We start from the raw sequence: 14,182 nt of genomic DNA on the forward strand, positions 1-14,182 counted from the left end.
GCTCAGGAGAACTCAACACCCTGAATGGAAGGGCACAAGCCTGACTGGCTTCACCATCTGCTGATTGTAGAGTCCTAGGCCTTGAGCGGTAGCCAGGCAGTGGTTACAGTGGGCCTTGGGCAAGAGCCAGTACCATGCTGACTTCAGGTCTGATCCAGCACAGTGCCAGTGGTAGTGGCCACAGGGGTCCTTGTGTTACGCATCCCTCAGCTCCAGGTAGTCCAGCACAGAGAAAGAGACTCTGTTTATTTGGGAAAAAGGGAAGAGAACAAGAGTCTCTGCCTGGCAATAGAAAGAATTCTTCCAGATCTTATCCAAGACCACCAAGGTGGTACCTCTACAAGTCTGCAAGAACTTCAATGATGTTGGACTTGGGGTGCCCTTTAATGCAGATACAACTTAGATCACAATACCCCCATCCTTTCAAATACCTGGAAAGCCTTCCCCAAGAGGATAAGTAAAAACAAGATGTACTAGATGGTGAAGACTATAATAAGCATCTAATTCTTTAATGCCTAGACACTAACGAGAATCCACAAGCATTGAGACCATCCAGGAAAACATGAGCTCCCAAAATGAACTAAATAACAGGGAACAATCACAGAAAGGCAGAGATATGTGATCCTTCAGACAGAAAATTCAAAATAGCTGTTTTGGGAAAACTTGAAGAAATTCAAGAGAACATAGAGAAGGAATTCAGAATCTTTCAGATGAATTTAACAACAAAATGGAAATAATTAAAAAGAATCAAAAGGAAATTCTGGAGCTGAAAAATGCAACTGACATAATGAAGAATGGATCAGAGTATCTTAAAAGCAGACTTGATCAAGCAAAAGAAAGAATTAGTGAGCTTGAAGACAGGCTATTTGAAAATACACAGTCAAAGGAAACAAAAAAGAAAAAGAGGTTGGGCACAGGGGCTCATACCTGTAATCCTAGCACTTTGGGAGGCCAAGGCGGGCAGATTGCCTGAGCTCTGGAGTTCAAGACCAGCCTGGGCAACATGGCAAAACCTGGTCTCTAATAAAAATACAAAAAATTAGCCAGGCATGGTGGCGCTCGCCTGCAGTCCCAGCTATTCGGAAGGCTAAAGCATGAGAATTCCTTGAACCCAGGAGGCAGAGGTTGCAGCAAGCTGAGATCATGCCACTGCACTCCAGCCTGTGCAGCAGAGGAAGACTCTGTCTCCAAAAAAAAGAAAAAGAATGATGCCTACAAGATTTAGAAAATAGCCTCAAAAGGGCTTCTCTAAGAGTTATTGGCCTTAAAGAGAAGGTAAACAGAGACACAGGTGTAGAAAGTTTATTCAAAGGGATAACAGCAGAGAACATCCCCAACCTAGAGAAAGACATCACTATTCAAGAACAAGAAGGTTACAGAACATCAAGCAGATTTAATGCAAAGAAGACTGTCTCAAGGCATTTAATAATTACACTCCTGAAAGTCAAGAATAAAGAAAGGATCCTAAAAGCAGCAAGAGAAAAGAAACAAATAACATGCAATGGAGCTCCAATACATCTGGCAGCAGGCTTTTCAGTGGAACCCTTACAATCTCATGCCAGGTGAGATTGGCATGACATATTTAAAGTGCTGAAGGAAAAAAAAAAAAAACTTTATACCAGAATAGTAATCTGGAGAAAATATCCATCAAACATGAAGAGGAAAGAGATTTTCCCAAACAAAAGCTGTGGGATTTCATCATAACCAGACCTGTCCTACAAGAAATGCTAAAGGGAATTCTTCAGTCTGAGAGGAAAGGATGTTAATGAGCAATAAGAAATCACCTGAAGGTACAAAATTCACTGGTCATAGTAGAAATATGAAAAAACACAGAATATTCTAATACTGTATTGGGGTGTGTGAACTACTCATATTGTAAGTAGAAAGACTAAAAGATGAACGGATCAAAAACAATAACTGTAATGACATTTCAAGACATAGTAGAATAAAATATAAAATAGAAACAAAAAACAGTTAAAAAGCAGGGAGACAAAGTTACAGTTTTTACTAGTTTTCTTTTTGCTTGTTTGTTTATGTATGCTATCAATGTTAAGTTGTCACCAGTTTAAAATAATGGGATATATTATTTGCAAGCTCATGGTAACCTCAAATCTAAAAACTGTGATATAAGGGATACTGAAAAAATAAAAAGATATTAAAACATACCACCAAAGAAAATCACATGCACTAAAAAGAAGACAAGAAGGAAGAAAAGAAGAGAGAGAAGACCACAAAACACCAGAAAACAAATAACAAAGTGGCAGGAGTAAGTCCTTACTTATCAATAATAACATTGAATGTAAATGAACCAAACTCTCCAATCAAAAGACACAGAGTGGCTGAATGGATTAAAAAACAAGATCCAATGATCTGTAGCCCAAAAGAAACACACTTCACCTATAAAGACATACATAGGGCCGGGCACGGTGGCTCATGCCTGTAATCCCAGCACTTTGGGAGGCCGAGGCGGGCAGATCACCAGGTCAGGAGATCGAGACCATCCTGGCTAACACGGTGAAACCCCATCTCTACGAAAAATACAAAAAATTAGCCAGGCGTGGTGGCGGGCGCCTGTAGTCCCAGCTACTTGGGAGGCTGAGACAGGAGAAAGGCACGAACCCGGGAGGCAGAGCTTGCCGTGAGCCAAGATCACGCCACTGCACTCCAGCCTGGGCGACAGAGCGAGACTCCGTCTCAAAAAAAAAAAAAGACACACATAGACTAAAAAAATAAAGGAATAGAAAAAGATATTCTAGGCAAATAGAAACCAAAAGGGGCAGGAGTAGCTATACTTATATCAGATAAAATGGATTTCAAGATAAAAACTACAAAAGAGACCAAAAAAAAGGTCATTATATGATAAAAGAGCCAATTCAGCAAAATAATAAAATAATTTTAAATATATATGCACTGACACTAGAGCATCCAGATATATAAAGCAAATATTATTAGAGCTAAAGAGACAGACCCCAATACAATAATAGCTGGAGACTTCAACATCCCACTTTCAGTATTAGACAGATCATCCAGACAAAACTCAACAAAGAAACATTTAACTTCATCTGCACTATAGACCAAATGGACCTAATAGATTTTACAGAACATTTCATCCAATGGCTACAGAATACATACCCTTTTCCTTAGCACATGAATCATTCTCCAGGACAGATCATATGTTAGGCTACAAGCCAAGTCTAAAAAATATTCAAAAAATTGAAATAATATTAAGTATCTTCTTTAAACACAATGGAATAAAACTAGAAATCGGCAACAAGAAGAATTTTGGAAACTATGCAAACATATGGAAATTAAACAATATGCTGCTGAATGACCAACACTGTACTGTAATGACCATTACTGAATGGTCAATAAAGAGATTAAGAAGGAAATTTAAAAATTTATTGAAACAATAATGGAAAAACAACAGGTTGAGCGTGGTGGCTCACTCCTGTAATCCCAACACTTTGGGATGCCAAGGCAGGTGGATCACCTGAGGTCAGGAGTTCGAGACCAACCTGGCCAACATGGAGAAACCCCATCTCTACTAAAAACACAAAAAATTAGCTGGATGTGGTGGCACACGCCTGTAATCCCAGCCACTCAGGAGGCTGAGGTGGGAGAATCGCTTGAACCTGAGAGGCAGAGGTTGCAGTGAGCCAAGATCATGCCGCTGTACTCCAGCCTGGGTGACAGAGCGAGACTCTGTCTCAAACAACAACAACAACAACAACAAACCAAAACCTATTGGCTACAGTGAAAGCAGTACTAAGGAAGAAGTTTATAGCTATAAGTCCCCATGTCAAAAAGAGGAAAAACTTCAAATAAACAACATAATGATGCATCTTAAAGAATTAGAAAAACAAGAGCAAACCAAACCCAAAGTCAGTAGAAGCAAAGAAATAATAAAGATCAGAGCAAAAATAAATGAAGCTGAAATGAAGAAAACTATACCAAAGATCAACAAAATGCAGTTGGTTTTTTGAAAAGATAAACAAAATTGACAAGCCTTTAGCCAAACTAAGAAAATACAAGATTCAAATAAATAAAATCAGAGATAAAAAAGAAAACATTACAACTGATACCGCAGAAACTGAAGGATTAGAGGCTACCATGAACAACTATATGCCAATAAATTGGACAATCTAGAAGAAATAGATAAATTCCTAGACACATACAACCAACCAAGACTGAACAATGAAGAAATCCAAAACCTGAACAGACCAATAACAAGTAACAAGATGAACATGCATTAAAAGCCGTTATAGGCCGGGAGCGGTGGCTCATGCTAGTAATCCTAGCACTTTGGGAGGCCGAGCAGTCGGATCACGAAGTCAAGGAGATTGAGACCATCCTGGCTAACACGGTGAAACCCCGTCTCTACTAATAATACAAAAAATTAGCCAGGCGTGGTGGTACGTGCCTGTAGTCCTAGCTACTCAGGAGGCTGAGGCAGGAGAGTCACTTGAACCCAGGATTCAAGTGATTGCAGTGAGGTTGCAGTGAGCCAAGATTGCACCACTGCACTCCAACCTGGGCAAGAGAGGAAGACTCCGTCTCAAAAAAAAAAAAAAAAAAAAAAAGCCATGATAAAAAGCCTCCTATCAAAGAAGAGCCCAGGACCTGAGGGCTTTGCTGCTGACTTTTATCAAACATTTAAAGAAGAACTAATACCAATCCTACTCAAACTATCCCAAAAAATAGAGGAGGTGAAAATACTTCCAAATTTATTCTACAAGGCCAGTATTACCCTGATACCAAAACCAAAGATATATTAAAAACTTTTAAAAAGGAAACCTACATGCCAATATCTCTGATGAATACTCATGCAAAAATCCTCAACAAAATACCAGTAAACCGAATTCAATAATACCTTAAGATCATTCATCATGACCAAGTAGGATTTATCCCAGGAATGCTAGGATGGTTCAAAATACACAAATCAATCAATGTGAAACATCACATCAACAGATAAAAACCATATGATCATTTCAATTGATGGTGAAAAAGCATTTGATAAAATTCAACATCCCTTCATGATGAAAACTGTCAAAAAAACTGGGGATTAGATGGCTAGTGCTAACTGAAAAAACAAACAAACAGGATAGAAAGAACATACCTCACTATAATAAAAGCCATATATGACAAATCCATAGCTAGTATCATACTGAACGGAGGAAAACTAAAAGACTTTCCTCTAAGATCTGGAACACCACAAGTATGCACACTTAAACCACAATTATTCAACGTAATACTGAAAGTCTCAGCTAAAGCAATCAAACAAGAGAGAAATAAAGGGCATCCAAATTGGAAAGGAAGAAGTCAAACTGTTCTTGTTTGCAGACGATATAATCTTGTATGTGGAAAAACCTACTCTACCAAAAAAAACCATTAGAACTGATACGTTCAGTAAAGTTGCATGATACAAAATTAACATATGAAAATCAGTAGTATTTCTATATGTCAAGGGTGAACAATCTGAAAAAGAAATCAAGAAAGTAATCCCATTTACAACAGCTACAAATAAAATTAAATACCTAGGAATTATCTTAACCAAAGAAGTGAAAGCGCTCTATAATGAAAACTATTTTAAAACAATAGTGAAAGAAATTGAAGGCAACACCAAAAAAAATGAAAAGATATTCCATGTTCATGGATTGGAAGAATCAATATTGTTGAAATGTCTATACTACGCAAAGCAATCTACAGATTCAATGCAATCCCTACCAAAATACCAATGACATTCTTCACAGAAACAGAAAAACAATCCTAAAATGTATAAGGAACCACAAAAGACCCAGAATCACCAAAGCTATCCTGAGCAAAAAGAACAAAACTGGTGGAATCACATTACCTGACTTCAAATTATACTACAGAGCTATAGTAACTGATACGGTTTGGCTGTGTCCCCATCCAAATCTCATCTTGAATTCCCATGGGTTGTGAGAGGGACCCAGCGGCAGGTAATTGAATCATGGGGGTAGGTCTTTCCCATGCTGTTCTCGTAATAGTGAATACATCTCATAAGATCTGATGGATTTATAAAGGAGTTTCCCTGCACAAGCTCTCATTCTTCTCTTGTCTGCCTTCACGTGAGATGTGCCTTTCACCTTCCGCCATGACTGTGAGGCCTCCCCAGCCACATGGAACTGTAAGTTCATTAAAACCTCTTTTTCTTTCCAGTCTCGGGTATGTCTTTATCAGCAGTGTGAAAACGGACTAATACAGTAACCAAAACAACATGGTACTGGCATAAAAACAAACACAGAGACCAGCGGAACAGAATAGAGAACCAGAAACAAATCCATCCATGTACAGTGAACTCATTTTCGACAAAAGTGCCAAAACAGAGAAAAGACAGTCTCTTCAATAAGTGGTGCTAGGCAAACTGGATATCAACATGCAGAAGATCTGAAACTAGACCCCTATCTCTCGCCATGTACAAAAATCAAATCAAAATGGATTAGAGACTTAAATCTAGGACCTCAAACTATGAAACTACTACAAGAAAACATTGGGGAAACTCTTCAGGCCATTGGACTGGGCAAAGATTCCTTGAGTAAATACCCCACAAGTACAGGTAACCAAAGCAAAGTGGACAAATGGGATCACATTAAGTTAAAAGGCTTCTGCACAGCAAAGGAAGCAATCAAAAAAGGGAAGAGACAATCCACAGAATGGGAGAAAATATTTGTAAACTATCCATCTGACAAGAGATTAATAACCAGGACAAAAGGGACTCAAAGAACTCTACAGGAAAAATCTAATAACCCAATTTTAAAATGGGCAAAAGAGCTGAACAGACATTTCTCAAAAGAAGAAATACAAAAGGCAAACATACATGAAAAGATGCTCAACATCATTGATCACCAAAGAAATGCAAATCAAAACTATAGTGAGACATCATCTTACCCCAGTTAAAATGACTTATATCCAAAAGACAGGCAATAACAAATTCTGGCGAGGATACAGTGAAAAGGGAACCCTTGTACACTGTTGGTGGGAAGGTAAATTGGTACAGCCACTATGGAAAACAGTTTGGAGTTCCTCAAAAAACTAAAAATAGGCCGGGCATGGTGGCTCACGCCTGTAATCCCAGCACTTTGGGAGGCTGAGGCAGGTGGATCACGAGGTCAGGAGTTCGAGATAAGCCTGTCCAACATGGTGAAACACCATCTCTACTAAAAATACAAAAATTAGCCAGGCATGGTGGCAGGTACCTGTAAGCCCAGCTACTCGGGAGGCTGAGGCAGGAGAATCGCTCGAACCCAGAAGGCAGAGGTTGCAGTAAGCCGAGATCATGCCACTGCACTCTAGCCTGGGCAACAGAGCAAGACTCCTTCTTAAAAAAAAAAAAAAAAAAAAACAAACTAAAAATAGAGCTAGCATATAATTCAGCAATCCCACTGCTAGGTATATTCCCAAAAGAAACAAAATCAGGATATTGAAGAGATATCTGCGCTCCCATGTTTATTGCAGCACTCATCACAACAGCCAAGATCTGGAAGCAACCAAGTGTCCTTCAACAGACAAATGCATAAAGAAAATATGGTACTTATACACAATGGAGTACTATTCAGCTATAAAAAAGAATGAGCTCCAGACATTTGCAACATCTATGGAACTGGAGGTCATTATGTTAAGTGAAATAAGCCAGGCACAGAAAGACAAACTTCATGTGCTCTCTCTTTTTTTTTTCTGGAGACAGGGTTCCACTGTCGCCCAGGCTGGAATGTAGTGGCACAATCTTGGCTCACTGCAATCTCTGCCTCCCGGACACAAACAATCCTCCCATCCCTCAGCCTCCTGAGTAGCTGGGACTACAGGTACATACCACCATGCCCAGCTGATTATTATCTTTATTATTATTTTTTTTACTCGAGATGAGGTCTTACTATGTTGCCCAGGCTGGTCTCAAATTCCTGAGCTCAAGTGATCCACTCACCGCAGCCTCCCAAAGTGCTGGGATTACATTCTGGCCTATTCTCACTTACTTGTGGGAGCTAGAAATTAAAACAATTGAACTCAGGGAGAAAGAGAGTAGACAGATGGTTACCAGAGGCTGGGAAGGATAGTGGGAGGTGGGGGCGGTGGAAGTGGGGATCACTAATGGGTACAAAAATATAGAAAGAATAAATAAGACCTAGTATTTGATAGCACGACAGGGTGGCTATAGTCAGTAATAATTTAATTGTATATTTTACAGTAACTAAAACAGTGTAATTGATTGTTTGTAACACAAAGGATAAATACTTGAGGTGATGGATATCCCATTTCCCCTGATATGATTATTAGACATTGAATGCCTGTATCAAAATATCCATCCACGTTTTAAAAAATTATAGCAGAAGTGATGCTATGCCAATTTTCTGGCTCAAGTCTTAGGAAACTGACAACTTCCCCTTTGTCTCTCTTAGAACCTAGGCACTGTGCTAAAAACAGCTTATGAAGAACCATGTCAAAAGAACTCTGTCCTTCACCCCTCAGTCTTGGCTGAGCTCCCAGTCAATAGCAAGCATTAAACTGCCAGTCAGATGAATGAGACATGTTAGAAGTAGATCCTTCAGGCCCCAGTCAAGCAAACACCTTAAGGAGAGGAACTTTTCCTCTTAGCACTGCCTACAGTTCAGATTCAAGAGCAAAATGACTGTTATTTTAAAATAAATAAATAGAATGAAACTCAAGATAATGATACCATTTTTTAGTAAATTGCTAATTAAGTAACTGAAATTGGGAGCTTAATATTTGAAGAAAAAAACCTTGATATTAATTAACCCCAAAGCCTGTCTTTTAGTCCCAAATAAGTCTCCTAAAATTTCACATTTGTACAACCATTAATTTATTCTTGCTGCTTGAAAAGAAGAGTATTTAAAGTTGGCACTAAAAATAAACCACAGAAAGTCAGTTCCTGATACTCTTTAGTAGGTAAAACATAGCTTTTTCCAGTAAGCTTTTAGTTTATTAGAGTAGTATTTCAAAACAAGGCTTGGTGATTAGAACAAACAAACATGGATAAATGGCATCTAGCAATAAATATACTTTCATATAATGTCAACTTTATTTTTTTAGAGGTGGGGTTTCACTGTGTTTCACAGGCTGGTCTCAAACTCCTGGCCTCAAGTGATCCTCCTGCATCAGCCTCTCAAAGCTCTGGGACTATATGGAATGATCCACCACACCTGGCTCAATGTCAACTTTTTTTTTTTGAGACAGAATCTCCCTGTGTTGCCCAGACTGGAGTGCAGTGGCACTATCTCGGCTCACTGCAACCTCTGCCTCCCAGGTTCAAGCGACTCTTGAGCCTCAGCCTCCCTAGTAGCCGGGATTACAGGCGTACACCACCACCCCCTGGGCTAATTTTTGTATTTTTAGTAGAGATGGGGTTTCATCACGTGGGTCAGACTGGTCTCAAACTCCGGGCCTCAAGTGATCGGCCTGCCTCGGCCTCCCAAAGTGCTGGGATTACAGGCATGAGCCACCACACTGGGCCCAATGTCAACTTTAATATCAGAGCAAAACAATTCTATATTTTTACCTAGTAGTAATACATCAATAATACATATCTAATGGAAATACTTTTACAAAAAAGAAACTATAGAACACCTTCAGAAACAATTGGGTTCCAAATGCATTTTTAAAAATTAGCAGACTGGCCAGGAGCGGCAGCTCATGCCTGTAATCCCAGCACTTTGGGAGGCCAAGACGGGCAGATCACCTGAGGTCGGGAGTTCGATACCAGCCTAACCAACATGAAGAAACCCCATCTATGCTAAAAATACAAAATTAGCCAGGCGTGGTGGCACATGCCTGTAATCTCAGCTACTCAGGAGGCTGAGGCAGGAGAACTGCTTGAACCCAGGAGGTGGAGGTTGCGGTGAGCCGAGATCGTGCCACTGCACTCCAGCCTGGGCAACAAGAGTGAAACTGTCTCAAAAAAAAAAAAAAAAAAAAAAAAGCAAACTTTATTTTTTACAGCAGTTTTAGATTCATAACAAAATTGAGCTTAAAACTACACAGTTCCAAAAGACCCTCCCACACAAACAAAGCTTACCCCACCATTAATATCCCACATCATGGCCAGGCACGGTGGCTCATGCCTGTAATCCCGGCACTTTGGGAGGCCGAGGTGGGCAGATCACGAGGTCAGGAGTTCAAGACCAGCCTGGCCAACATGGTGAAACCCCATCTCTACAAACACAAAAAATTAGCTGGGCGTGGTGGTACGCACCTGTAATCCCAGCTACTCGGGAGGCTGAGGCAGGAGAATCGCTTCAACCTGGGAGGCAGAGGTTCCAGTGAGCCGAGACCACGCCACTGTACCCCAGCCTGGACAACAGAGCGAGACTCCGTCTCAAAAAAAAAAAAAAAATCCCACATCACTGTGGTACATTTGTTACAATGCATGAACCAATACTGACACATCATTATCTACCAAAGTCTATAGTTTATATTATGGTTTACTACTAAAAATCCTGTGTTCCACCTCTTCATCTCTCCCTTTTTCTCCCACTGTAGTAGTACATAAATGTTACTTAGATTTAGTTGATTAATGATCCTGTTCACTTCAGCTATATCCTTGGTGATTTTTTGCCTGCTACATTTGTCCATTACTGATAGGAGTGCTGAAGACTTCAACTATAAATAGTGGATTCATCTATTTCTCCTTGCAGTTCTATCAGTTTTTTCCTCAGATATTTTGATGCTTATTGTTAAGAACATACACATTAAAGACATGTTTTCTTGGAGAACTGACCTCTTTATCATTGTTTAATACTCTTCTTTGATCCCTAATAACTTTTCTTGCTCTGAAGTCTGTTCAGTCTGAAACTAATGTAGCGATTCCCACTTTCACTTGGTTAGTGTCAGCATGGTGTATCTTTATCTTTCTTATATTTATGTTCTTTGTATTTAAAATGGGTTTTTTATAGACAACATATAGTTAGTTGGGTATTTGTCTTGATTCACTCTGACAGTATGCATTTTTTTCTTTTTTTTTGTTTTAGTTACTCTATTAACTGACTTATTTTCCTTTTTTTAAAGCTACCCTAGTATGCATTTTAACTGGTATAAAACATATGAGACGCAAAAACCAACAGAACTGCAAAGAAAAATTGACAAATCCACTTTTATAGTTGGATAATTCAATACCCTTCTATCAGTAACTGACAGATCCAGTAGGCAGAACACAGCTGAAATGAACACCACTACTAATCATCTGGATCTAATTCATATCTACAAAATACTTCATCCAACAGTAGCAGAAGATGCATTCTTCTCAAACTCACATGGAACAACGACCAAGACAGACCACATTCTGGGCCATAAAACACAATTTAATAATTGTAAAAGAATAGAAATCATACGAAGTATGCTCTTAGATAGATCTCAATGAAATTAAACTAGAAATCAAAAACAGAAAGATGGCTGAAAAACCCCACAATAGTTGGAGATTAAACAACACATTTTAAAATAATATACAGGTCAAAGAAGAAGTCTAGAGAAATTTTTAAATATTTTAATGAAATAATTTAAATATTTTAATGAAATATTTTAATGAAAATACAACCTAAACTGTAAAATGCATCAAAAGCAGTGCTTATAAAGAAATTTACAGAAAGGTCATATAAGAAAAATCATATAATTCTATCAATAGATGCAGAAAAAGCAACACCAAATGTTGACAAAAAATGTGGAACAACTGGAACTCTCATCCATTGCTGGTGGAAGTGGAAAGTGGAATAGCCACTTTGGATAAAACTTTGGCAGTTTCTTAAGAAACTAAACATACTCTTGCCATATGCATACGATCCAGCAATCACTCTCCTTGATACCTCCCCAAATGAATTGAAAAATTACATCCACACAAAAACATGTACGTGGTTTTTTTATAGTAGTTTTATTCATAATTGCCAAAAGTTAGAAGCAACCAAAATGTCCTTCAGTGGGTGAACAGATAAATAAAACCGGAGTATATCCAGACAAAGAAATATTATTTAGTACTAAAAAGAAATGAGCTTATCTAAGAGTTCCCAAAGAGGAAAATTAGAGTCAAATAATTAAAACACAAAAAAAAAGAAAGAAAGAAATGAGCTATCAAGCCATGAAAGGCCAGGAAGGAATCTTAAATACATATAATTCAGTGAAAGACGTCATTCTAAAAAGGCTATATATTGTATGATTCCACCTAGATGACAATCTAAAAAAGGTAAAACTGTGAAGATGGTAAAGAGATCAGTGATTGCCAGGGGTTCAGGAAGGAGGAGGGAGGGAAAGATAAATAGCTGAAGCAGAGTGAACGCTAATGTAAACAATGGACTTTAATTAACAATAACATATCAATATTGGGTCATCAATTGCAATTAATCTACCACATCAATGCAAGATATTAATAGGGGAAACTGCAAGGGGGAGGAAGGTGAGAAGGTTTATGGGAGCTCTCTGTATTTTCCATTCAGTTTTTTCTATAAACCTAAAATTGCTTTAAAAAATACTCTATTTAGTAAAAGGTGAAATATTTATACGATTTGAAGAGAAACCAGAGTATAAAAAAATACTCTATTTAAAACAAGCTTTTTTTTTTTTTTTTGAGATGGAGTCTCATTCTGTCACCCAGGCTGGAGTGCAGTGGCGTGATCTCAGCTTGCTGCAACCTCTGCCTCCCAGGTTCAAGCAATTATCTGCCTCAGCCTCCTGAGTAGCTGGGATTACAGGCGCCTGCCACCATGCCGGGCTAATTTTTGTATTTTTAGTAGAGATGGGGTTTCACCATCTTTGCCTAGGCTGGTCTTGAACTCCTGACCACCCACCTCAGCCTCCAAAAGTGCTGGGATTACAGGCGTGAGCCACCAAGCCCAGCCAAAAAAAATATTAATAGATAAAACATACATGAATTTCATAGATACAATGCTAAATGAAAATAGATACAGAGTATCTACTGTATAATTCCATCATATAAAGTTCTTTTTTTTTTTTTTAGACAGTCTCACTCTGTCGCCCAGGCTGGAGTGCAGCTGCTCAGTGCAACCTCTGCCTCCCAGGTTCAAGCGATTCTCGTGCCTCAGGCTCCTGAGTAGCTGGGATTACAGGGGCATGCCACCACACCAGGCTAATTTTTGCATTTTTAGTAGAGACAGGGTTTCACCATGTTTGCCAGGCTGGTCTCCAACTCCTGACCTCAAGTGATCTGCCCACCTCAGCCTCCCAAGTGCTGGGATTACCGGCGTGAGCCATCGCGCCCAGCCCCATTATATGACGTTCTAGAGCAAGTGAAACTAACCTATAAGAACAGAAATCAGAAGAGTACTTACTTGAGGCAGTGGTGGGGTTGACTGGGAAGAGGCACAAGGGAATTTTCTGGGGTGTTGATAGGATGATGGGACGACAGGTGTGTGGATTATACAGGTATACACATTTTTAGAATTCAAACTGAAGACTTAAGTACTATCATATACAAATGGCACTTGATTTTTTAAATAGCAAGAGAAAAATAACCTCTTACACAAAAAAATACTATTCTTTAAATTCAGATCAAAGACTGAGATTTTGAAAAGCAAAATACTACTGACATACTACGTACTATTACATACTGACATACTACTGACATGCAAAGCATACTAACAAAATAGCAGTATGAAAAATATATAAGGAACTCCTTCAAACTGAAAAACAACAACATAAAAACCTGACCAAAAATATGAACAGACAATTCATAGAGGAGGAAACCCAAATGATAAATAAGTGAAAATATTTATTAGTTCAACCTAATAATCAAGACAATGACAATTAATACCATTTCCCCTCCATTATACTGGCAAAAATAAAATGCCCCACGGTAGTGAATACTGTTTCTCCACATCCTCACCAGCATCTCTCCAATACTGTTCTTGGAAATGTAACATTTTGGAGATTATCTACGAAATTTTGGCATTATCTGTAAAAATTTAAGAATTATGTATTTTAGAACAAAGCAACTCCTCTGCAACGTAAAAACCTTAGAGGAACCCTTGTACCTAGGGACTAGGAGTTTCTGTATAAAAGTAGTTATTGCAGCAATGTTGATAACAGCAACAAATTAGAATTAACCCGAATGTCTGAAACAAAAAAGTGAATAGTGACAGCCAAACAATGGACTAGAATATGGTAAACAAATCAGAACTGTATCTATCAGCATGGATAAAGCACAAAC

The 14,182-nt window shown here is 38.7% G+C and overlaps 1 protein-coding gene across 7 annotated transcripts in view; it reads right to left on the bottom strand.

The window, feature by feature from the left end:
* COMMD1 (copper metabolism domain containing 1) overlaps positions 1-14,182 on the bottom strand; it is a 246,875-nt gene that overhangs the window by 147,886 nt on the left and 84,807 nt on the right. Inside the window, exon 2 of one of the 7 annotated variants that reach the window (XM_024242656.3) lies at positions 3,133-3,194. The exons of the other annotated variants lie outside the window; for them this stretch is intronic. Coding sequence (XP_024098424.1) covers positions 3,133-3,156 — 24 coding nt within the window. The 5' untranslated portion in view covers positions 3,157-3,194. The remainder of the gene's footprint in view (positions 1-3,132; positions 3,195-14,182) is intronic. 7 annotated transcript variants of the gene reach the window in all.

This window comes from Pongo abelii, chromosome 12, assembly GCF_028885655.2.
Source record: "Pongo abelii isolate AG06213 chromosome 12, NHGRI_mPonAbe1-v2.0_pri, whole genome shotgun sequence".
Classification (NCBI taxonomy): domain Eukaryota; kingdom Metazoa; phylum Chordata; class Mammalia; order Primates; family Hominidae; genus Pongo; species Pongo abelii.